We start from the raw sequence: 22,800 nt of genomic DNA, 5'->3' as shown, positions 1-22,800 counted from the left end.
TACAACTCTCCTAGAGGCTACTTTCAGATTTTTTAAGTCAATAATGCTTTTTACCTCCTTCCTGTACTCAAAGGTGTGATGTTTCAGCACTATGCCTCAGTTATTCACCTCCTCTCAGCAGAAGCAAACAAAGCTGTGGTATTTCACAAGCACACGATAATTCATGTGCAAATACTTGCTAGAATAAACACACAGGATATTGTGCAGGTGTTTACTCTGCTTGTGTGTCTGAACCACCTTGTGATTTCATACACTTTTGAGATAATTCAGATGTGACAAAAATTTGGGTATTGAAGGCTATAATATGGATCTCTGATATTCCCTCCATAAGACTGTTAAACATCATAAGCACCATACACACCTATATACAGGGTTTGGCTTTTTTTCCTCAGTAAGATGTAGTGTGAAAAAAAAATCTTTGATTGATCCCAGCACTTCAGTGCAAAATTGCTAATGTGAGATGCAGAACTAGAGCTTATTTATTTAATCCATTTTCATGCTTACAGACAGACCAAGCACAGAAAATCCCAAGAAGAGGACAGCCCTTGTGGATGTCATCTCTTTCACATCAGTAAAAGGCATCTCACATTCTAGCTTGTCCATCAAGTTTATCCCTGCCTGCAGTGAGGGTGACCCTTTGCTAAGGAGTGCTCCACAAAACAGAACACTGCAAGACAAACTACAGATGTTGCAAACATACACTAACACAGTTTCTGATCTTTTGTAAGACTGTAATTCACAGATGAATCACATCCTCAGGGAGAGATGATGGTCCACCTCTCTTAAGGGACCATGGGTGTGTATGATTTTCCATCCTGTTAGAAATTAAGCTGTCTGAAGAGGGGTTTATACTGATTCTACAGTGCGTGTCTCATTCCAGTATTGCTGTATATTTCATTAGAGAAATTAAGTCCTTGATGCTGACACTGGCACATACATTTTGTTTGCTGTAGAAAGAGGCTCACATGTTGCTCTGTCATTTGATAAGTAATGTGTTCCAAAACAAATTACTCAGGATGATGCCTGCTGTCACTAAGGTACTAGGACCTGACTATCCTGACTTGCACTATCACTGTAATTTGAGAATGCTCTCCACACCTCTTCCGTCTCCTAAGGAAGGATCTGAAAAAAATTCATACAGCAGTAGTTCAGGTTAGCTCCTCCCCACTATTTGTGCTTCCAGAGCTGGAAGTAGTTTTGACAATGGGAGTTTTAGTAAACATTGAAAGCGAAAGCCAAGCAGTTTCAGTTTACACATGCTTCAACAGCATGAACCACTGCTGTCTGTCGAATCCTTTGTGAGACCACAACCTGCATACCTTTGTGTCTCACCCTAATCAGCAGTTGAGTTTTAGTTATTACAGGGATGCGACACAGCACACTAGCCAGGCCCTTGAAAAAGCCCATTTTTCTTAAAATATTCTACAAGTCAGAACATTAATTTACAAACACTTGTACTATCTCCTATAATATTTAATTACATGCTAATTTTTCCATTCTCTGTGTTACTTCTTTAGAGCACAGAAGATGCAGAAACCGCTGCTGGATACCAGGCATGACAAAGCAGAGGCTTATTTCTGGTGCCCTACCCAGTCAAAAATCTGGATGTAGTCTCTGCTAAATGCCTGTCCCACTGGTGGTTTTAAAGGAGCAACTTTCTTTCTTCTCTTTGTTTTTGTCTATGGTGATTTAAAATTTTTTAAAAGGAAGAATGAAGAATTTAAAATCTCCACCTTTGATTCCTCCTTGACTTATAATTTTTTTAGGTAGTATGGTTTGATGCTTTTTTTCCCCCTTGTGTTTTGGTATTGTTCTCTATCTGACCTAAACACACTGAGAACCATTCTCACACAGAGCAGAACTCTGATTATATTCTCCTCTGTTCTCTCTCAGTTCTTAGCTCTGTACCCAAAGGACTTCAAAAAGCAGCACTGTCAGATCTTTAGGGTTTCCAGATGTAGGCCTGGAAGTCTGCAGAACAGGCTATGACAGGTTAATATCCACACAGAAGACATCCACTATCAAAGAATTGCTAGTAATCATGGCCAACAACAGAAGTTATATTCTCTGCTATGCCAAAGGACTCTAAAACCATTTTCAGTGTGGGATGAAAAGGAAAGCATATTGTTTCAGTAGAACATCTCCCTCCACATTAAAGCTGTTAAAGACTATTTAATTTTGAAATAACATGTCAGTCAGTTCTTCAGAGTATTTATATGTGCTCGGGCATTCAGCCTCCCACACCTGACAAGCATGGGTTAAAAGGAATTATCAGTATAAACAACAGCCAGTTGTGCAGGATAGGAGTAATCACACAATTTATCACTTTAAATCCCACTTGAAAACTAAAAGCTCCGGGTTTCTTGTGACTCCATTATAAACAAATTACCGGTTCTAACTTACTGCTTCAGTTATCTCTTCTTAAGACGCTTCCCTTTCTCTGCTTTGTGGTTCTTCTTTCGTGACATGCAGGATGTGGCTTTCTTCCACTCTATAAAATTAAACTTACAGAAGGGGGGGGGGGGGAAGAGAAAAGTGAACTATTTCTTCTGGATTGTCCTTAAGCCAGATCTCAAGGTCAGATAAACATTAATGCCAGCAACAGAGAAGGTGCCCCTACTGCCCCTAATATGGGGAACAACAAATCATTAGATTAGCTCAGCTGTGTTGCAGCATCACAGTTGAAGATGTCAAAGCTTATCAGAAACTCTAGAAAAACAAGTGCCTCCTGACCCGATCCTAGCAACTCCTCACTAGTAGATGGTTTGGTGATGTTTGCAGTTTCAGTTTAATCAGTCCCAGGTACTCCCACAATATTCACAGGCCTATCTGCAAACCACCTTCTAGCTACTGTATCCTTCTCTTAACCAGCACTATTAATCTCTCCTGTTCCTTAGTATGTTAAAGCCAGGAATGTCTGCTGTTGTTGCTTTCTTACATAAAGCTCTTGTTAGTCTTCCCCTCTACTTCCATGGAAAATGTTTTGGGTTTTGGTGTTTGTTTTTTTTTTAATGTTGTCTTCTGAACATTTCTTTTTATGGAACAAGCTACATCATTTCAGATGGTTCAGTTCAGCCGGTTTGGCTGGCTTGCAAGCCTTACATTCTCAATCTAGGACTGTCTGGAAATTGCTAAGCTTTTGCATCCCAACAGCTCCGAAACCAGCCAATTAACCAGACAGCCAGCATCAAAATACTGACAAAACAACCAAACAAACAAAAAACCAAATCTCAGAGTCTGTGTGAGCCACCACAGAAGGATTATGTACCTTAAGCAGGCTGACAAGGACTGGCAAGGGGCTATTCTTGAAAGCATAACCACATCAGCACAGATGACAGAAAAAAACACTCAGGAAGCTGATTAAGCAGGTGAGTGAGAGCCATGCACTAACCTGTGCTGGCACTGACTCTCATGCCTGAGGTGGCAGGTTAATGTCAACGTGCAAAGGCAACTATTTAGCAGCTCCACAAAGATCCTTGGGAGCTCACATGTTTGCAGCATGGGCTCCTAAGGGGTTGCCATAGGAGTGTGGCAGAAGCTTTCATGAGCAGGCAGTTGGAGCTCATGTATTCAGGAAGTACAGGGTCCAGTGTGGCCCCAGGCATCTCTATGTTCCCCAGTCAGTGAGTAGTCCTTTCTCTTTTGTTTTTTCATGTCCTCTGAAATGTAAGGCTATACAGATTTCTTAATCCTTAGGGTTATGTAAGTTATCTTGAAAATCTCGCCTGCCACTATCCTGGACAGTCAAGAGATTTGCCTGCTTTGAGCTATCATAGCCTGTAAATCCACAAATGCTTTAAGCTGTCCTAAGCCAGAAATGACACCCAAACCCTTCCTTTACCCCAAGCTATCCCTTCACTTCTGCAGACATAGGAGCTGGGACAGCTATGTTGTGAACTGGAGCAAGGAACCGATTCCCACCCACCCCACCCCCAACCCCTCTTCTTTTTTTGGTTTAGCTGTGACCCAGATTAGCTGTTCCTGTCATTCCATGCCAGTTGATTGAGAATTGCACCAAGGGTTGTGCTGCGTGGAAGGACAGATGAAGCAGCAGGAGCGAGCAGCTGGGGATGGCCAAAGTGTTCCTCTGGGCACACAGTTGGATCTGGCTGGCCTGGGGTGATCTGAAGTGCAGCCTTAGCTCTCTCTCCTCTGTGCAGCTCAGCACTGGGTCTTTCTGGGCACCTTACAGGACTATGTTGTCCTTGGTGACCCTGACCCTTCTGTCCTCTTCAGCAGATGTTCACACCCTGAGAGAGAGGGTGTGCAGAGAAATCTCTCCTGCTCCTAGTCCTCCACATGTGATAATCATCTGTGTGTCTCACTCCGCATGGCAACTGTGAATGACCCTATAACCTCTTTCTTACTTGCAGTGCTCTTTGCTCCACAGCTCCTAATGATTTCTTTCTCTCAAAAACCTGCCACTGAGATGTTGATTAGTGTAATTAAATCTCCAAGCAATTATTTCCAACTATCATTTAGGCTGGAATTCAGGACTTTTGTTTTAAAAATGGATTTGTTCTGAAAACCTTTCCATATTTACAAATTCATCTGTTGGTTTAATGAAATGTATTCCAAAAATCTTCCATCAGACCCTCAGGGCTCATAGAAAAGGTATTGAAAATTCATCTTCTCTTCCTACAGGCAAAGAACGCGGCCTTGCTTCTTTTTATGTAGGCACATTTTGATCCAGCATGACAGCCATACATAAAACCTGACCTTTCAACCACATAAGTATCAGAAGATGAATATGCTTCTGCCTAGGAAGGTGCTAGATTTACAGAATCAAGATGATTTGGGATGGGTGTTGAATGCTTTACTGATCTGGTTCTACATTCAAAGTGTGCTTACCTCCCCAGTCACCTAGTAGACTGCTAGAGGGTTGAAGAGGTGAAAAGCAAGCTAGAAAGTTTGTGGTGCTGCTGTGCTGTCCCTTCAGACGGCTGAGTGCATTCAGTCTGGATGCTGGAGCAGGAACTTCTCTAGGATGTGATGGCAGTGTGCCAAAGGGCACATGACACAAGGCTTCTCCTTTCCTATATTAAACCTAGGGGTTATACATAGGTTCTTAAAAACTAGGGGATGATTCACTGTAAGTTTCCACATGATGCCGTCATCTCTCCTTGAATTTCCCCTCTGCTTGGCTTTCTTCTTCATGCAATTGATGGTCACTTGTTTCAGATTAGATTTTATAAAATCTGGGGCTGTGCTTTTCTGTATGTTTTTGACTGTGGGGAATATGAAAGCTTTTCTTGCAGCTCAGACAGTGTCTAGTGTGCAGCATCTCCTACTGCGGCTTCCAATGATAGGTAACATTGTGTCCTGCACTTCAGTTATGTCAGACACCAGACAGATTCATTCAATTTGTGTCTGCTGGGGGAGTCTGGCTGAGCAGAGGGCAATTCCAGAGCAGAAGGTGAACATTTCTGCTTTCGTAGCTGGTCAGATATAAAACATTACGGATAGCAATTTACACTTTCCTACAACCCTGACACAGCTGTTTGCCTCATAGGATGATTCATTTACACTTAAGACAAAAAAAATAGTGTCGAGAGTGACTCTTCCCTCAGATCTTTTATATTCCTCACTCCAGATTTCAACAGGCCTGTTACCTACCCTGTTCTGAATGACTAGCTAAAAGGATTTTTCTGCTTTAAAGAACATAAAGTAAAGCAATTAATTCACTTCTTTCAGGAACCTTCTGTATTGCCACACTGTTTCCTCTGCCAAACTCCCTGTTTCTGCATCCAGGGGTTCATTAGAAAGCAGTTTAGACACTTTCATGATGGTATGCCAACTCCTTGTTCAAATGCACAGAAGATTCATCTTGCCTCTGGGCTCAGGATACTAATACTCGGCAGGAATTATCCTTGAAAACACTATCCCACAAATGACGCTTTAATCCTCATGTTGTGAAGAGGGGCAAGCTACCTAATTTTTTGGTAACCAGATAAATGTATAAGTGACATCACTGCAAGAAAGACTGGGAGGAAAAAGAGAGACTAAATTGTCATGATTCAAAATAGAAATAAAACAGAGAGGTACAGAGATCTGAGCACTAATTCTGAATCCGGGCTCTGCAGTAGCACACCCTACTAGTAAAATGAAGCAAGCTTGCAAGGATATTTCAAATTTCATGCTTTAAAAGCATTTGTTTAATAATTGCAAAATAATTTACAGAGGTAGAACACATGCACTATATTTCCCATACCTCTAAAAATTTGAATTTCACTCTACGGTCAATTTCTACTGAAGCATTACCCTGAAGATTTAAAGCTGATTTTTGTAGTATATATGCTGTGTTTTATCATATGGGAATCACTCTTGACCTTGAACAAAAGGCACACTACTGCTTTGTTGGAGCTTGTCAGCATTTTAACAAGAGCCTCCCAGAGAATGCAAACCTGGAGAGGCATTTGGGTATTTCATACTCCATTACATATAACATTTTGTTTGCAGACCACAACTGTGGCCCCATCCCCAACACATTAGGAAGCGTTTTGGACTGCGTGACGAATCAGGCTTCTTTCTTCCTTTCACATCGGAGTATTTCATAACAAGACCTACAGCTGCTCAAAGTTTGGAAAGCAAAGTGATCTGAATTTACTCTGGGGCTATATCTGAATAAGAACAAATAGAAAGAAGGGGGGGAAAGGATGCAAACAAGTAAGCCAGAAGTATCAACAAGCTGGAGTAGCTGAGGGAAGATAACTGGCAAAGCCTGTTGACTCAGAGAGACCCAGGTCCCGAGCAGTGTTCTGAAACAAGGCTTCCATCATTTTCAGGGTCCTTGATCAAGGTTCTCTGTGGCTGTGTGCCCTCACATGCTGTGTGTATGTGAAACACTCTTAGAACTGAATTTTTTTCTCTCAGATAATCAACTGCATGTTGCTACTTGCCTTGTAAAATTAGCTCCTGTGAGTGAATAAACTACTAATTACTGACATTTAACAAAGCAAGCACAGAAAGTAGAAAGCTCTTATTCTGTCAACAGATGAAGAAAACTGGAGGTCTGTCAAAATGTTGGAAATTCTGTTTAAGGAGAAGCATAATAATCTCTGTAACTTTAACAGGATGTAGGAGAGAGCATGGTAGCTAAGTTTCTAATTATGATTGCCTTTTAATTGTCAAATCTTACAGACCTCATTACACCTGGTAAGGAATTTAATTTTCTAGAGATATCAAAGTGAGTAGGTTTACAAAATTGCTCAGCAGTATGTCTTGTTTGTGTTTTATTCATAATAGTTCAGAAGTCATCTCAAGGCATCTACCTCTCCAAAATGGGTATGCATGTAATTTGTGTACATCATGCTGTGCTCTGGTGCTTTAGTATGTGGTGAGAAGAATGGCTTGTTTGGCTAATAAGCAGCTTTACTGAGTATATAGTACATGCACATACCATCCATATGTTGTTTTCAGATAAACAGAAATCTGGCAAGCATGCACTATTATTGTTTGATGGGGAGAAATGCTAAATTTTTGTTTGCATTTTATTTGCAACACAATGACAGTTTTTTATTTGCAGAAATTCATTGATACATTCCATGTGCAAAATACCTGAGATTTTTGTTAAAGCACGCGCGTGTGTGTATATATTTTTATAGATACTGGGGAAGACAAATCAAAGTTTGTACCCATTTGATATGGTAAGGAAGAGGAGTAAAATGAGGTGAAAATTTTCTTATATGGATGGACAAAACTGCAGTCTGCCATCCCTTTTTGAATTACTGTTGCAGACAGAGCTTCTAGATGCCTGTTCATTTTTGTGTCTATCTCAGTTAGGACAATGTATCCTTGAAAAGAGAAGCAGCACATATAGCAAAATCACATATAATGAAAGGTAGTGGCTGTTCAGCTAGAAATCAGAAGTAAAAGAAAGGAAGCATTTAGAAAAACATACTGGGAGAATGAGAGGCACAGGAAAAAGCAGGAGCTGAATATATGTTAAAAACTCCAACAAAAACTTCTGGTGATGCTTTTGTAAATAAGATGCAAAAATAAGATGCTCCCTTTTTCATCATTTCACCCTGTGTTGGGAGTACCAGGGCAGAAGTCCTGTAACAGCTAGATATGCTGCAGCCCTTACTATCTGGTATACAAAATGCCTCAAGGCTCAGCAGAGGAAGTGGGACTGAACACCACAAGAACCTACTTTAAAAGTACCATGCTGGAGCCAAGGAGAGATCCTTGTGGAAGCTGAGGTGACAAGAGGAAAGACAGACAGGAGAATCCACAGTGACCCTTAGATGTAGGTCAGGGACAGGCACCCTATTGAGTGGTATAGCCACCATGTGTGCACATGTGTATAACCACTCACTGGGTGTCTTTTTCTTTTCAATCTTCAGGAAGAGGCAGCCAGAGTTCTCGCCCACCAGCCAGTGTCCGTCGGCACATGTGCAGCTTTGAAAAATCCCACACTGCAGTGAATGTGTAAGAGAAGCTGCATGACAAAGAGTGGTTTTACCCCTTGCTTTCTCTTTCTCATTGGTTTATCATGTCTGGTGATGGGACAAATGTGGTGCATGCCATTGAAGATGGGAAATTTGCTTATGTCCCCTGTTTTGCACAATGCTTTATTTGATTGTCCAGATGTGATGAAGAGGACACTGAATAAATTTTTGCAGCATTTACTTTTTTATTTTTTAAAGGCTTCAATTTTATTTGTCAATGCCTACAACTTTGCAAATACACTCCTTTTTTTTTGTACTAATTTTATCTTCTTCTTCCATTTAGCAAACATATTTTTCTTGTTTACAGTTTTGCATGGAGGTGACATTGTCCTGCGTGCTTTAAACAACAATCTAGTGGCTGTCTCACGGCAAGACACGTGCTGTGCACGGCTCCTGCTAATTGTGCTTGTTAGTCAACTGCTGCTGCAGAGCCAGCAGAGGGAATACAGAAAACACTGCTTTGGTGGGATAAGCAGAACAGCGAAATCATGAACATGCACATGTAAATAAAACCAGCAGAATCTGGCCTACTGACAAACAGTTTCTCAAAAGTGTCTTTAAAAAACAGCAGATAAATATTTCCTGTATAATTTCTGAAAGGTCTTCAGATTCTGCATATTCTGTGTTCAGTGACCAATGGCAAAGTTCAGCCCTTCAGAAACAAGAAGGGCAAATCCTGTCATCTCTGAGCAAACACAAACCCAGTGGAGAAAACATGCTAGCTTCTGCAGAAACAGAAAGGCCTTGCCTCATTTCTTCCAGGTCAGATTTATGCTTGTTTCCATCTGATAAACTGCAGATGTGAAACAGTCCTGCTCTCTGCCCCAGGGAAGGTTGTGCAGTGACTAGGTGGAAAACTGCCTGCGATCCACTGACACAGCATTTTGAACAGTGCTGTCTCTCTATGGCCAGAGATGCTGTTGGCTGCTCTAGCCAGCAACAAAGCAGTCTAGCTCTGTATATGTCTCAGACAATCTATGCTATTTGTGGACAGGTAGCCATGATAATAATTCAATCAAATCTGCTGATTTGCAGATCAGAATAAGTACTTACAATATGTCATATATTTGGAGCAGTAGTGATGGTTTTACAGGGATGGTGCAGCAATCAGAATTGCCACCCTGAAAGGCAAACTTTACAAATCCAATGCAAGGAGCAATACAAACATTTTACTATAATCTTCCAGTCCAGCAACAATATGCCCTTCTTATTCTGAGCTGGAACAAATGCTGCACTTTCCCAAGGCACAGGTCACCAACTGTCTGTCTGGAAAAACTGATGATAAAATGGGAGTCCAACACAGGCACACCATTAGGAGGCAAATGCAATCAGAACAAGAACAAATTCTCTTCAAAAAGCGTAGGCACAAGATGTAAAACTCCTGCGAAGAGGGAAGGCTGAGCCTCCTGCTTTTGCATGATGACACTTGAATTTTATTTTTTTTTCTATTTGAAAAAAGAATCCTTATCTACAGGAGCTTCTGAGAAACACCTCTGGTGTGACTCCAACTGGTCTTGTGGCAAATAAGAAAGGATTTAAAAAGCAGAAGAGCTTTTCAGACCTGCTGAGCATGAGGCTTGTTATTTTGGCTTCTCTAGCTGTCCCTGCCCTTCAGGCTTCCCTCTCTTTCCAGCCAGGGCTGATGCTTTCAGAGGCCTGGCAGTGCTGCACTATGGCCAGAGGAAGGACACATCTTCCATCATCAACCAACTGCCTGAGCTCCCTGTGGCCACATAGCACAGGCTGAGCAGTAGGCACGTGTCCGTCATATCCCCAGATGCCCATCATCACTGCCTGGCCTCATACCTGGGGCTCAGTCACCAGAACTGCATCAGTTTGTAAGTCTGGATTTTCCTAAGGAAGACCTGCTTTGCTACCCAACACAATCGAAATCACCACAGGTGTTATGGTCTCCCTCACCTTCCAGTCAGAAGCAATTAGCTGTAAGGGCTTGAAACTCTTGTATTTTGATATTCACCATACTTGGCATCAGTTACTGTGCTAATACTGATCTCTGTTCCCTGTGTGATCCTGGAAATGGTCAGAAACACAGAATCATGAAAATATAGAAGCACAAAATGTTATTACCATATTAAACTCAGAAACATCAGCTTTGAGTTTCAGGGCTCTTTGCTTCTGAAGCTGCATATTCGTTACCATGGAAACTTTCAGGCACACCCAGAAAACCCACATGCATTACCAGTAGCTTTATCTACTGCAGTATATTAGAGAGATTTGTATATCACGAGTGAGGAGACTTGTGAGCAAGCTTCCTGTGGCAACAGGGTTAAGTTTGCACTCAAACATTGTAATTTTCAGTTTTCAGATTCTCCTTTTGGAGTCTGTCTGAATAAATGCTCCAGTTTAGGTATTGCCACTGGCTGCACTGTCATATACACTTAAATGTGCAGCATGAGACACATCTTCAGATAACACAAATGTGCTTCTCCATTGATACCAGAGGATCTGTGATGGTTTACACTATGCACTAACTTTAAAATCCTTTAAAAAAATATGACAAAGGTGATCTAGTAGGATGTATACATTCTTATTCTATTATTAATAACAACAAAATAAATTAGAAAATATTGATTAGTAAGAGAACTTGTTCATTTCACTTTGATTTGCAGGTCTTGGATCTCTATTTCTTGAATACTGGCTGAATTTCTTGTTATTTGGGACAAACTGTTTATTATCCTGAGCTTTTTATTCTGTATTAGAGTAAGTTGGGTTTTTTTCCAAGCAATATATTAGGAGATATTTAATATTATTATTTTTTTTTCCAAATACTTAATTAGCCAGCCCTTTATACACACTATCAGTGTAATTTTCTCAGACCTTTGCTGAGCTTGGTAAGATCTGTGATACATGGTGAAATCATATGACTTCAACTATGTTGAAGCATTGCAGTGAACATCTCTCTCACCCCCCTTGAATTTACAGTTGTATAAAAGTGCCTATGTACATATATGCAGTTGTTAAGATCTGAAGTGGCTATATCTGAGCTGTTGGATTTGGAAATAAGTCCCTGCTTCCAAGAACAGGTATGAGCCAGAAGTTCCACAGTAGCACAAGCATAAAGTGCACGACCCAAATCCTGGCTCCTGCTTTGCCCTGTCTGAGTGACCAAGGCATGGCAGGGGACAACCTTTGATCCTGCCCTGAGGGTCTGACCTCAAACTGAGGAACCTGTGGATGGAAACCAGGATCACGGTACAGGGTACTTAGGCTAGAAATAGTTACTACATCTACATTACAGATTGTATAATAATAACATTTCAGTTTAAGAAAGAAACAAATTAAGGGAAAAAATCCATTATTAATAGGGTTGATGTACATTGGAAAGCCTATGTGTAGCTCAGATCAAAGTAATACTTAACTGTTGCAGCAGAGTAGCTAGTGAAAAAAATGAATAGGTTAGATCTACTTGACACAGGCCAGTGGCAAGACAGAAGGTTGGGAAAGCAGCTCTGGGCTTCTGCTATCTGATAACAATTTCAGGTCGCATGATGTTCTGTCCCTGTGAAACAGCCTGACAGCATTATAAATTCCTGTGTTTTGTGTAGCAGTTTCCATCATACATTTAAAGCAGCTGTCTAATTTATCTAGAATATAATTTCCTGTGCCTAAGGCAATTTATTCCTAAAAATAAGGGGGGAAGGGCGGGGGGGGGGGAGGGGGGGGAGTGACAAAGAAAAGTTAATTCAGTAATTTAAATTTCCAGAAATGTAAGTGGGAGGTTAAACTTTGCTCTAATTACACAGAAAGCATTGGAATCACGCTGTGGGAACTCGTTAGGTCTTCTTATCACTGAGATAGATTGACTCACTGAGATAGATTGAGTGTAAATAGACTAAGAATGGAATTGGTTTGTGAATAATTTTTTAATTTTAGCTAATAATATCAGGCAAAAGACATGAGCATGCACTTATAAACACTGTGGTCAGGGAGAGCTCACTCACTCTTAGATGAGCTATAGAGAAGTTGAACCTGGGTTAGCAAGAAAGGTGAGTCTGTGGAAGCAATGTTCAAAAAATTAGGCTTGTAGGAACATGCTACCCAGTGTGGCTTGTTCTGCTGAGTGGCTGGCTGCAACTCCGAGAGGAGGGTCCTGTTTAGCACAGGGAGCACTACCCTGGCTTAAAATCAATTCACTTCCTTTGTTTTAAACTTCATGCCCCTGTGGCCTTACTGGAGTGGAAGCAGTAACGGGGTTGCTAGCAAAGCACCAGCAATGTGCTGCAGTGCAGGTGCTAACCTTAAATTTTAAGATTGTCAGCTTGTGTCCTGGGCACAGTGAGGCCACAGTGGGACACAGTTTTGCTCAGACTCACTGATGTTTCTCTTGTGACTCTGGGGCTAGAGAAAGCCTGTGTATGGCTAACAGCCTTTCTGTGGGCAGGGCAGAATTTCCTTTGCTGGCTTCCCTAGGAAGGCATCCATGAGCAGCTGCTGTTTGGCCTGAGAGATTTTGTCTACTGCACTACTTTTGGATGGGGCCCATCCTTTGCTCTGCTTCCCCACTGTCTCCGAAGTCTGGCCATCTCTGTGTAAATGCACAGAGAGAGCCCTGTGTGTGCTGCTTTCTGGAGCACAGCTGTAAGGTGGCCAGAAAGTGTACACCATTCTGTGGGAGCACCATTTTTTGACAGGACAGTGCCTGCACTTATCTGATAAGATAGTTCAGGATTTAGACCTAATTTTTGCTGATAAAAGTTGACAAGCCCTTCTCAGGTTGCATTTAATGTTAATTCCTAAGATTTTATTTTCACAGAAGGAACCACTAGGTTACCACAATAAGTCTTAATGTCTGTGGCATTTCAGTTACTGTAGTGACTACAAGGAGGTGGGTTTGGCCAATCATCAGTCTGACAACAAAAGAAAGGGAGTACCAGTTAGTTTTCCTTCATCACTGTGCAATTGGACATCGTGTTTTCAATTACCCCACTGCAATCTGGCTTGGTGACCTCTCCCACTTTTGTGAGGAAAAATCATTCATTCTCCCATGACAGTAGGCAGATTATTTTGGTCTTCACCTTCTTTCATGAATACATCCTTCAAAAAACAAAGTGGTAAACAGCAAACTGTGACCACATATCCAATATGCAGTCAGGATTGTCATCATCACTTCGCACAAGGGAATTGATTTCTATCTCATTGAGACCTGGTTTGGGTCTGAGCTTGTGCAGGTCTATCTTCACCTTTTTTCCTAAAAGTTAATGCCATTCAAAATGGCTGGTCTTTGCTCCAGGGCAATAAGCACTTTTCTTGCATGTTAAATGTTAATTCTGCTTGAATGTCTCATTCTTGGTTTGACTCCACACCAGCTATCCATCAAGACAGAGCCCAGATGTTTCCTTGTGATTCTGTCTCAAATGTGACTCATTAACATGCTAATGGTGCATGGACAGAGCAAGGAGAGAAAGTTGAAGGAAAGAGCTGAAACAAGAGACTGAGGAGAACAGTAGAAATTGGAAGATTGACCCTACAGAGAGCCAGCACAGCTCTAAAGCTATTTGCCACAAGGCCATCAGAGCCATGAACAGTAAGGTCTGGGAGGTGGAGGCAAGTGCCTTGGCAGCACCAGCTTTCCCATAGAGCAAGTGAGCAGCAGACAAAGCCTGATGAAGTGGTTTGCTCACCTTTGGGTATGGCTTTCACTACACAGCTTGATTTAAATAAGGCTGTTGACTGGAGCTCGTTAAGTACATTATGGAGAATGCTACAGAAGTCTGAATAGGATGAAGATCTGAAAACAGAGGTAGTGAGTTCCTTAAAATAGCAGCGCTTTCCTTTGATGTAAAATACAAAATCTTGAGAAGAAAATGAGATAGAGACTAAACAGATGGTGTGAAGAGGAATTCAAAAGTGTGATGGCACACCAGAGCCAGATATGAAGAACTAAATGATGCAGAAGTGGACTTAGCATAAGAGAAAGCAGATAATCATCAAGATTTTTTTTTCAAAACATCCCTTTGTAGTATTTTTAAGCTATAGCATCAGCAAAATACAGTATGAAAGCACTTATTTTCCTTTTATCAAGAGGAGCCTTGTTTTGAAGTTAAAGCGGACAAAATGTGGGTTTATGTGAAGCTGGTAGATCTTGGTATGTTAAAAACTTGGTATGTTAAAATATTACTATAAAAATCTTCCATGCCCAATAGTTACATTCATTTGCTTACCTCTATAAGACTTCAAAAAAATGCCAGCTTGTTTTGATCAAAACAGGAATGCTTCTAAACTTCCATTCTTCTTATTGACCATTATAATATAGAGGTTTCATTCTTGGGAACTTGGCTTTTATTTTTGCTCTAGGTTTAAAGCTCTAAATAGAAACAGCTCCAGGTCCTACCATGCTTTGGGTCCCCTACATGCTTTGGGGAGTTATGAATTTTTTAGATTGGCCTTTTCTTGTGAGCCAGTTCGCACAGGGGTAGTGAGTTGTGGGTCTAGCATCTGGGAGTCTAGAGTGAGAGATAGCCTTTACATCTTGGATCCATCTCAAATTCCCCCCTTTTTTTGGTTTTCCTGGGAATATTTGCTTCTCAGCAGAAAAGTGCCACATTGTCTTGTACATTTCTTGTCTGTAAACATTATCTGTGTTGCACCAGGTTTTTGCAGCTGACAAAGTCTTCTTTTTTTTTTTCCTTTACTAAACTAAATTGAAAGAGAGAAGTACAGGAGTCCCACCAAGGAAAAGCAAAACATTTACAACAATATTTCAGGCTGTATGTAAGGAAAGCAATCTCTCTCACTGTGTGCAGTAGCAGGAGGCAACACTGCTGTGCCAGCCTCCCACTCAGCTTGTTTCCCACCTGTCCTACAATCACAGATTCTGAAAAGTAGTCCTTTGTTTACTCCTGCCCCTTGAGGGATGAAACCCTGAGATAAGGCTGCTTCAAATAAATGCTCTCAAAATTTCTCTCTGTCTCTGGTTTCCACCCAGGTGATATGTATTATTTGTTGAATGATCTCTACTGCCTGACCTGCAATTAAACAATTGCTTGGTCCTCTTAAGCACAGCTCAGCTTGTTGTTCTACCAGCTGCTAATGAGGCATTGCTCTGCTTTGAGTGATGCTCTCTGCAAATGCACAGGGAAATGCAGAAAACCTACAGTTCCTCAGGGATAGACTTCACCTTCACTTGAGTCCTCACTCAGCCAAGCAGACCAGGGTTTTGATGAGATCCAGCCCACAAGTCAGAGGGTTTGACTTACCATGATCATATAGTTGCTTGTTCCCCCACCCACACAAACCAACTGTTTTCAACCCCAGCATTTTGTCCTGGTTGGTAAATAATAGTCTCTCAGAAAGAAATGTGTTTGCCTCCTACCTGATGGAGGCCCTGGGAGCCCTTAATGCATTCCTAAGTGCAAAGAGGGACCAGGGAATAGAAAGAAATGGAGGGGTTAGTAACAATTCCTCCCTGAGTGCCAAGGGCCAAGTATGTGAGTTATTTTTTGTTCAGGATTTTGAAAATATTTCTTAATGCTGTAAATCAGGCTTAATTAAAGCTCTTCCTGTGGCTTCTCCCTCGCCCCCCCCCCCCCCTTGTTGTTTTTTTTTTTTCTTCCCTGCTGCAAAGTGGGGGCAGCAAATTTAGATAAATGACACAGAGTCCTCAAAAGACTGCCAGCCCTCCCAGAGCCCTTCCTGTGGGCTAGGCTTTCCTGGCTGGCTGTAGGGTGAGAAACCAGTAGGGAGTAATTGCCTTTTGATGAAAATCACAGTAATTGCTGCTGTTAAAATACACTGCTGTTTCCTTGTAGTATTTCTGTGAGGACATGAAGAACTGGAGGGGGGAGGTTTATTAATGAGACAAACCAACAGTATTTTTGTAGAATTGTTTGTTATACTGCCCATGTCTGTGTAATGTAAATGCAAATAAACCCATCTTTATTTTATTCATAGTTCTAATGGAAAGTCTGTGTCATGGTCTGAACCAGGTGGAAGAGAAACTCCCAAAGGGGAACACACATGGCACAGACTCTCAGTGCATGTGAAGAATCAGGAGACAGGGTGCAATCAGACAGCGGTGATCAAACCCCTCACGAAAAGCCACCAGGGCCAAAGCAAGAGCCTAACTTTTAGCAACATCAGCAGTAAGACTCTGTGCAATGTGGAAGAAGAAAAAGATAGAGACCCCATTCACCTCAACCAGTCCAGCAGCCCCTCCATGGTGGTGCACAGGAAGGTAACGTCGACCCCCCCACTGCAGGCCACAGTGGAGGAAACCCCCCTCTTCTTGCCTGAGCAGCCCTCCAAGACCCTGCCCCTGCAGCCACAGTCTCTCATGGACCAGCTGCAAGGCGTGGTCGACAAGATTGCCACTGGCATACCTGACTTGAATGCCATCCTCCCTACGCCGGGCTCGGGGAATGGAGTGCAGCCCCCCCCCTCTGCAGCAGCTGCCTCTGACGCCTCTCCAGGTGACCGCCTTCAGCGAGGACCCCCTGTCTCCTTTGACTGAGGAAGTGGAGAGTGAGAAGCTGAAGCTCATTCAGGGATACGTCTATGAGAAGAACCCAGAGGAGGAGGACGACGAGCCAGCAACCAGTAAACTGACTTTGGAAGATTCTCCAGCACTGACGCCCCCATCCCCTTTCCGGGATTCGGTGGCTTCGGGGAGCTCTGTGCCTAGCTCGCCCGTCTCGGAGTCGGTGCTTTGCACCCCCCCAGATGTGACCTATGCCTCTGTCATCCTGAGGGATTATAAGCAAAGCTCATCCACCCTGTAGACACTGAAAGAGACAAGAAGGACTTGGGCAGCTATCCGATGGGGGGTCCTGGGAAGGAAAGTCTCCCAGGGCTGGGGAGAGACAGAGCAGAGAACAAAAGTCACATACGACAGGGCAAAAACTTCATCCTGCACTTAAGTAAATGAAAGAAAAGGGAAAAAAATCCATTTTGAGGGCTCAAAATTCTCTAGCTGTTAAAAATAAAACCACTGTACTTTGAGAAAATAGGAAACCATAACAAAGCACAAACCCGAGAGACAACTTCTTTAGCAAAAAAATTAATAAAGACACATGGGGGGCAGGGGGGTGGGGAAATCACACTCAGTCACACCCTCTCTTGGCAATGCTTGAAAAGGACTCTGGGAAGTATGACTTGGAGAAGTCATTATCACGTGTCGTAACTGCTGTCTGCCTGCTATGGAAGCAACACATCCAGCAGCTGGAAGGGTACAGTGTGGTGAAGAGGAATGAAGCTACTTGTATATGAGACATACATGCAGAAAGGATTTTTTTCCTGCTTTCTAGAGGTCGTACAACTGTGTCTGGGGGAGATGAACTGAGATAATGTGAAAGCATATGGCTCTTAAAGACTTTTGTCTGAACAATTTGTCTTCATACTAGGCTGCTTTTGTGGGGATTTGGGATTTTTTTTAAACACTTATTGTGAACAAGATCAAGAAGTGTGGTCAAATTAAAACTCGAGAGGTTTCTGAATAAAGCCCTTGCTGTTGTACTTGTAATATGGTAAAGGCTTAGGAAACTGCCTTTTTGTATAAGATTGCAAACCATGTGGCTAAACTGTTACACAACATTTCCTGTAGCAGAACTATATTTATTGACTAACTTTTCATAATACAAGGTATTTGCCATGTGATTACATCATTCCTTTGTGTCACTTGTGACTCCGATACATTGGAAAATAGCTGTATACTTAGAGCAACAACTATTACTCTGAAGAAGGGCAATTCCATACTGGAGATTATAGTCAGTCTTGTAGCAAGAGTGTGAGCGTACGTTTGTGTTTCTGTATGCGTGTGTAAGGTATGTGTGAAGCATCCCATCCAATAACTCCCCCTGCAAGATTGTCATATATACTATGAATATTTTTATGTTTAAGTCATGTTTTATATTGCATTGTTACAAATATTCAATAGCTCTTTGGAGGTTTGTATGCTGTGCTGACACATCTTTCTTTTTTTTTTTCATATACAAGATGAGACAGTTGTTGCCCTTGTAACAGGGTGCTTTATTTTGCAGATATTTTATGAAGTAGACATATGGTATTAATAACCAGTGCATTGAAAACTTGTGATTTTACATGTTTGCAGCAAGTGTGGTTAACAAAAGAAAATGCAAAAAGAAACAAAGTTTGTTTCAGAAATGTTGTATATTGCCAGTATAAAAGGTGAGACAGGAAAACCAATGAAACTATTTTGTTGCTTCAGATAATTTAAAATAAAATCATGCCCAGACAGGAAATTTCATCAGTGCTTAATGTGTGCACAAATTCACAGGGTGCATTATGAGCAGCTCTTTTAATCTCTTGATGATGTTTAGTTCTTTTCATTGCTTCCAGTTCTATTTAATATATAACATTGTATTTTAAATATCTCTTCTAGGCAGCTCTAGTTCTGTCATTCGTTCCTCTTCCTCTGTCCTTCCTGTGTTTACTAGGGATGGGCATGATCCAAGGCTCCCTAATGACTGGCGTGTTCAAAGTCCAGATCTAACGGCTGTGGTTTGAACTTAACTATACTTACTATTACCCTATTCACAAATGTGCGTGTTAGACACATACAGGACAGGATTTTAGCCACTATGAATTTTCATTCTGCTGTTGAATTTAGCCAAGTATCTGTCCCACAGTTCTACACTTTATTTCCAAAGATATTTTAAAGGAATCTCTTCATGTTGATAGAGTTGCAAAACCTGGATTTAAACATGCTTCTTGTGAATACTCCATCAGGGTTTTTCTGAAGTTAGTATATTTCTACTCTTCTTTCTTTTGACTTGAATTTTAAGAAGTCCTGCTGCCAGCCATCAATTCTTATCTAAAGGTCCAGATCTCATTGTTTCATTGTAATTATATGGCAGTGGTATTGAAAGGTTTGGCTGGTGCTCCTAACCAGCCTCTTTTTTCAAATTGTTTGCTCCTTTCAATGTGACTACTGGCCAGTTGCTGTCATCGTTTTGATGTGGAAAGCATGAAATGACTTTGCCCAAAGACACAGTTATGTCTTTGTCTAGTAGACTGATGTCTCTAATGAACCTAAGACACCTGAGGGTCCATTGGTTGATTTTTGCTTGGAGCTTTCTGATGGACTTTTTGGGGTGGGTTTGTTTGGTTTTTTTGGTGTTATGGTTTGGGGTTTGTTTTGGTTTTATTTTGGGGGGTGGATTTTTTTTTCATGCTGATTACTCATTAAAGCAATGAGGAAAATGCCAATTTTTTTTTTTTGCTGATCACCTCACTAGCAATGAATTCTATCTTCCAATCTTAGTATAAGATTTGTTGTGCTCTTTCCAAAACACACACATTGTCAGTAGCCCAGAGCTAGTACTGGGAAGTTGGTAATTGAGATAGATTTGCGAAAAAGAACAACAGACTCATATAGATGAGAGACCGCAATGCGGCAAGGTACTGCTGTTTTCATATCTGTCTGGTTTGAACATATTAAGCACTGATTTTATTATTGCAATGTAATTATATCATGAGTAGTTTTCTTGAAATTCAGTATATTAGCTTTTAGTTTGTAATTGTTAAAACTGGAAACATACACATACATAAATATATCTAAAGAGCAAGGACTCACCTTGTGTATGTAGATGTATAAGCTATGAGACTTCCTGTATAAGTTCTTTCTTTTGGCCTGTCAAATGCTTGATGAAAACTGCCTTTTTGTCAAAATGATCTTGAAAATGCTGTAAAATAAATATTTTCTATTTATTATTTAAAAATAGAATGAAAATATTGTTAATTTTTGTTTCCTAAGGAGAAAACAGCTATGTCTAGTAATTAATTGTTCCAGAGTTTTTTGGTGTCCTGGGAGAGAAATGGTGGGATACTCACAAGGAGGTAGGTATTGATTAGATTCTGACATGTAGGTGAGATGGAGGAGGGTTGGAAGATTAATTTTTTTGCAAAACAAAACCTAGATTTTTCCTTTCTGATAAAAATCAGTAGCATCATAGGTGTTATTTTGGACTGACATTGTAGAGGAGAACTCAATGGAAATGACAAAGAATTTTGGTCGTCAAGGACACAGGGAAACACTATCCCTTTGATGGAAGTATTCCATGTGTTTGACTCTGTGAGATGTCATCTTCTCCCATTAGAGAAACTCAAATATACTTTCTTGATAGCTATAAGCATTAACCATTGATCCATCCTATATATTTTGTGCCTCCTTTTTACTGCCCCTCTGTAGAGCAAAGTACTGGGACTCTTGACCTCTGCTCTGCAACTTGTACACACCATGGATTTTTGGTGACTCCTGAATTTTTGTGTGCCTCAGCTCAAGGCTCAGTAGATGGGCATATAAATGCTTTTTCTGGAGTGCTGTTGAGATTTTTTCAGACCCAGTTGGCACTAAACATAGAAAATCTAGCTCTTTTGCTCTGTACACTTGTAAATGGGATTGTTTTTAGTGATTCTTTGGTTTGGATCTGGCCTTGTAAGAGCCTACATCTGAGGAGTCAGTCCATGTACAACTACTGCACCAGTGAAGCACAGAGAATGGCATTACATTCAAAGGTAAGTGCCAAAACTTAACTCTCTTTACTTGTAGAGATTTATGGAGGCTTGTTTGTTGGGGGTTTGTTTGCAGTTTTGGTTGTTTTTTGTGTTGTTGGAGTTTGTTTTTTCTTTGGGGTTTTTGGTTTGGGTTTTTTTGGTGGGGATGGTTGAGTTCAGTTGGTTTGTTTGGGTTTTTGTTGTTTTTGTTTGTTTGTTTCTCTGTGTGTGTTTTGTTGGTTTGGGGGTTTTGCTGTTGTTGTTGTTGGTTTTGTCTGTTTTATTTGGGTTTTGTTTTGTGGCTTTGGTTTTTAAAGTCCAGGAAATCTATGTCTTTGTAAAGGTTCTAATGATCAAGTAGACTCAGGTACAAAATCATATTCAGGGTAACACAGCAGTTACTCCTCTCCCGAGTCTAGAGCACCCAGTGCAGCGTTGCTGCCAGCACTTGCAACTGAGTACAGCCCAGAGCTTCCGGTCCTGAGCCTGCTGGACATCCCAGCAGTCACATGTAACACTTGGGGATACATTGTACAATGAACATGGGAATAAGTATGACAGTAACTGAGAATCATCTATGAGATACTGTAACATTGTTATCTGGTCTCTAATTAGCTACACATATGCTTTGCAAATTAATTAATTTTCAAATTGCAATATTCACATAGGAGATTAGTACTAATTGTTTCATGCATAACTTTCCAGTCTGACTGGCAAAATGAACCCAGCAATTCTTACTTTCTTTTTGATGCAGTTTCAGTTTTTGTGTTGCTATGTTTTGAGCTTCCAGCATGGATGAGGATCATTTCAGTTTAAGTCATTCTAGACCATATAAATATTTTAACTCATATTGTTTTTCTTTTCTTTTCCTAATTTCTCCACATAAACATACAACAGTTTGAACATTACCAGAAAGAGCAGATTGGGCAAAATCTATATAAACAGACTCCAGTAGATATGAGCAAACAACAGTTGGTGGAAGTGCTAAAGGAAAATATGTAGAAGGCCAGATGCTGCAGCCTGTTAAATCTGCTTTATTAGTTTAGATTTCCAGAACAGTTCTTAATGTGTTTTCATTTGACAAAGGAAAAGACTATTGTGATGCTGTAGAGTCATTTGGCCTCAGTGTCAAAGGTAGATGATGTGACAGCTGGAAAGGGAATGGAGTTATATATTTTTGGCTACATTTCTCTTAATCTAACCTAAGAAAAAGGCATAATGAAATCCAACACTGAAGGGAAACAAGTCTGAAAGCTTTAAATTAAAACTAAGCAAATCTGAACTGTCAAGATATTTGAGTATTGCAGCAGATGGTTGGGAGATTTAAGCAAATTTTCTTTAAGTCTTCAAACCAGAGAAGAATTCAAAGGGTAGAATTTTTAAGCTTCTGCTATGCAAGGGGTCAGATCAAATTATCATAATACTCACAAGCTGCCAAAAAGGCCCATCTAAAATAGCTTTACACTGAGTAAATGGATGAGTTCAACACCACAAAGCAGCAAAGGAGCTTAGCCTACTTGAGCTTTAGCTTAGTCTCCTGCCTTCTGCCAAGGACGTTGTTGGTGACATCACCAGCCCAGTCTATGCCTATTCATCCAAGCTGTGCTCAGTAAGCTGGGTCTCTGAACCCTGGCTAGTGTGCAACATCCATTTCACATGGAGTAAGTGGCTACCTGAAGCAAAAGGCAATGGAAGTTGGGCCCCTGGAGCTGTGTTCACTACTCCTTAACAAAGAACAGAGAAGCAGGTTTTTAGTAGCTGTTCTACACAACATCAGAGTCTTAAAAACGTTTCTTACATGGGAGTGGGAAAAGCGTGGTTTTGCAGATTGTCTTGTTGTGGTGGGGTTTTTTCCCAAATAAATGACTCACTAGATGCT

At 41.0% G+C, this 22,800-nt stretch overlaps 1 protein-coding gene across 1 annotated transcript in view; it reads left to right on the top strand.

Annotated features, from left to right (window-relative positions):
- Nucleotides 1-20,138, top strand: part of GRM1 (glutamate metabotropic receptor 1) — a 194,772-nt gene extending 174,634 nt beyond the window's left edge. The window contains 2 exon segments of the mRNA XM_068152423.1: nucleotides 16,362-16,841; nucleotides 16,843-20,138. Coding sequence (XP_068008524.1) covers nucleotides 16,362-16,841; nucleotides 16,843-17,188 — 826 coding nt within the window. The 3' untranslated portion in view covers nucleotides 17,189-20,138.
- Nucleotides 20,139-22,800: the final 2,662 nt, after the last annotated feature.

The sequence above is a fragment of the Melanerpes formicivorus genome, unplaced genomic scaffold (genome assembly GCF_026170545.1).
Source record: "Melanerpes formicivorus ecotype bairdi unplaced genomic scaffold, bMelFor1.0.p_v2 SCAF_2, whole genome shotgun sequence".
NCBI classification, from domain to species: domain Eukaryota; kingdom Metazoa; phylum Chordata; class Aves; order Piciformes; family Picidae; genus Melanerpes; species Melanerpes formicivorus.
Note: the sequence above shows the minus strand (reverse complement) of the source record. Positions and strands in the feature narration are given on the sequence as shown.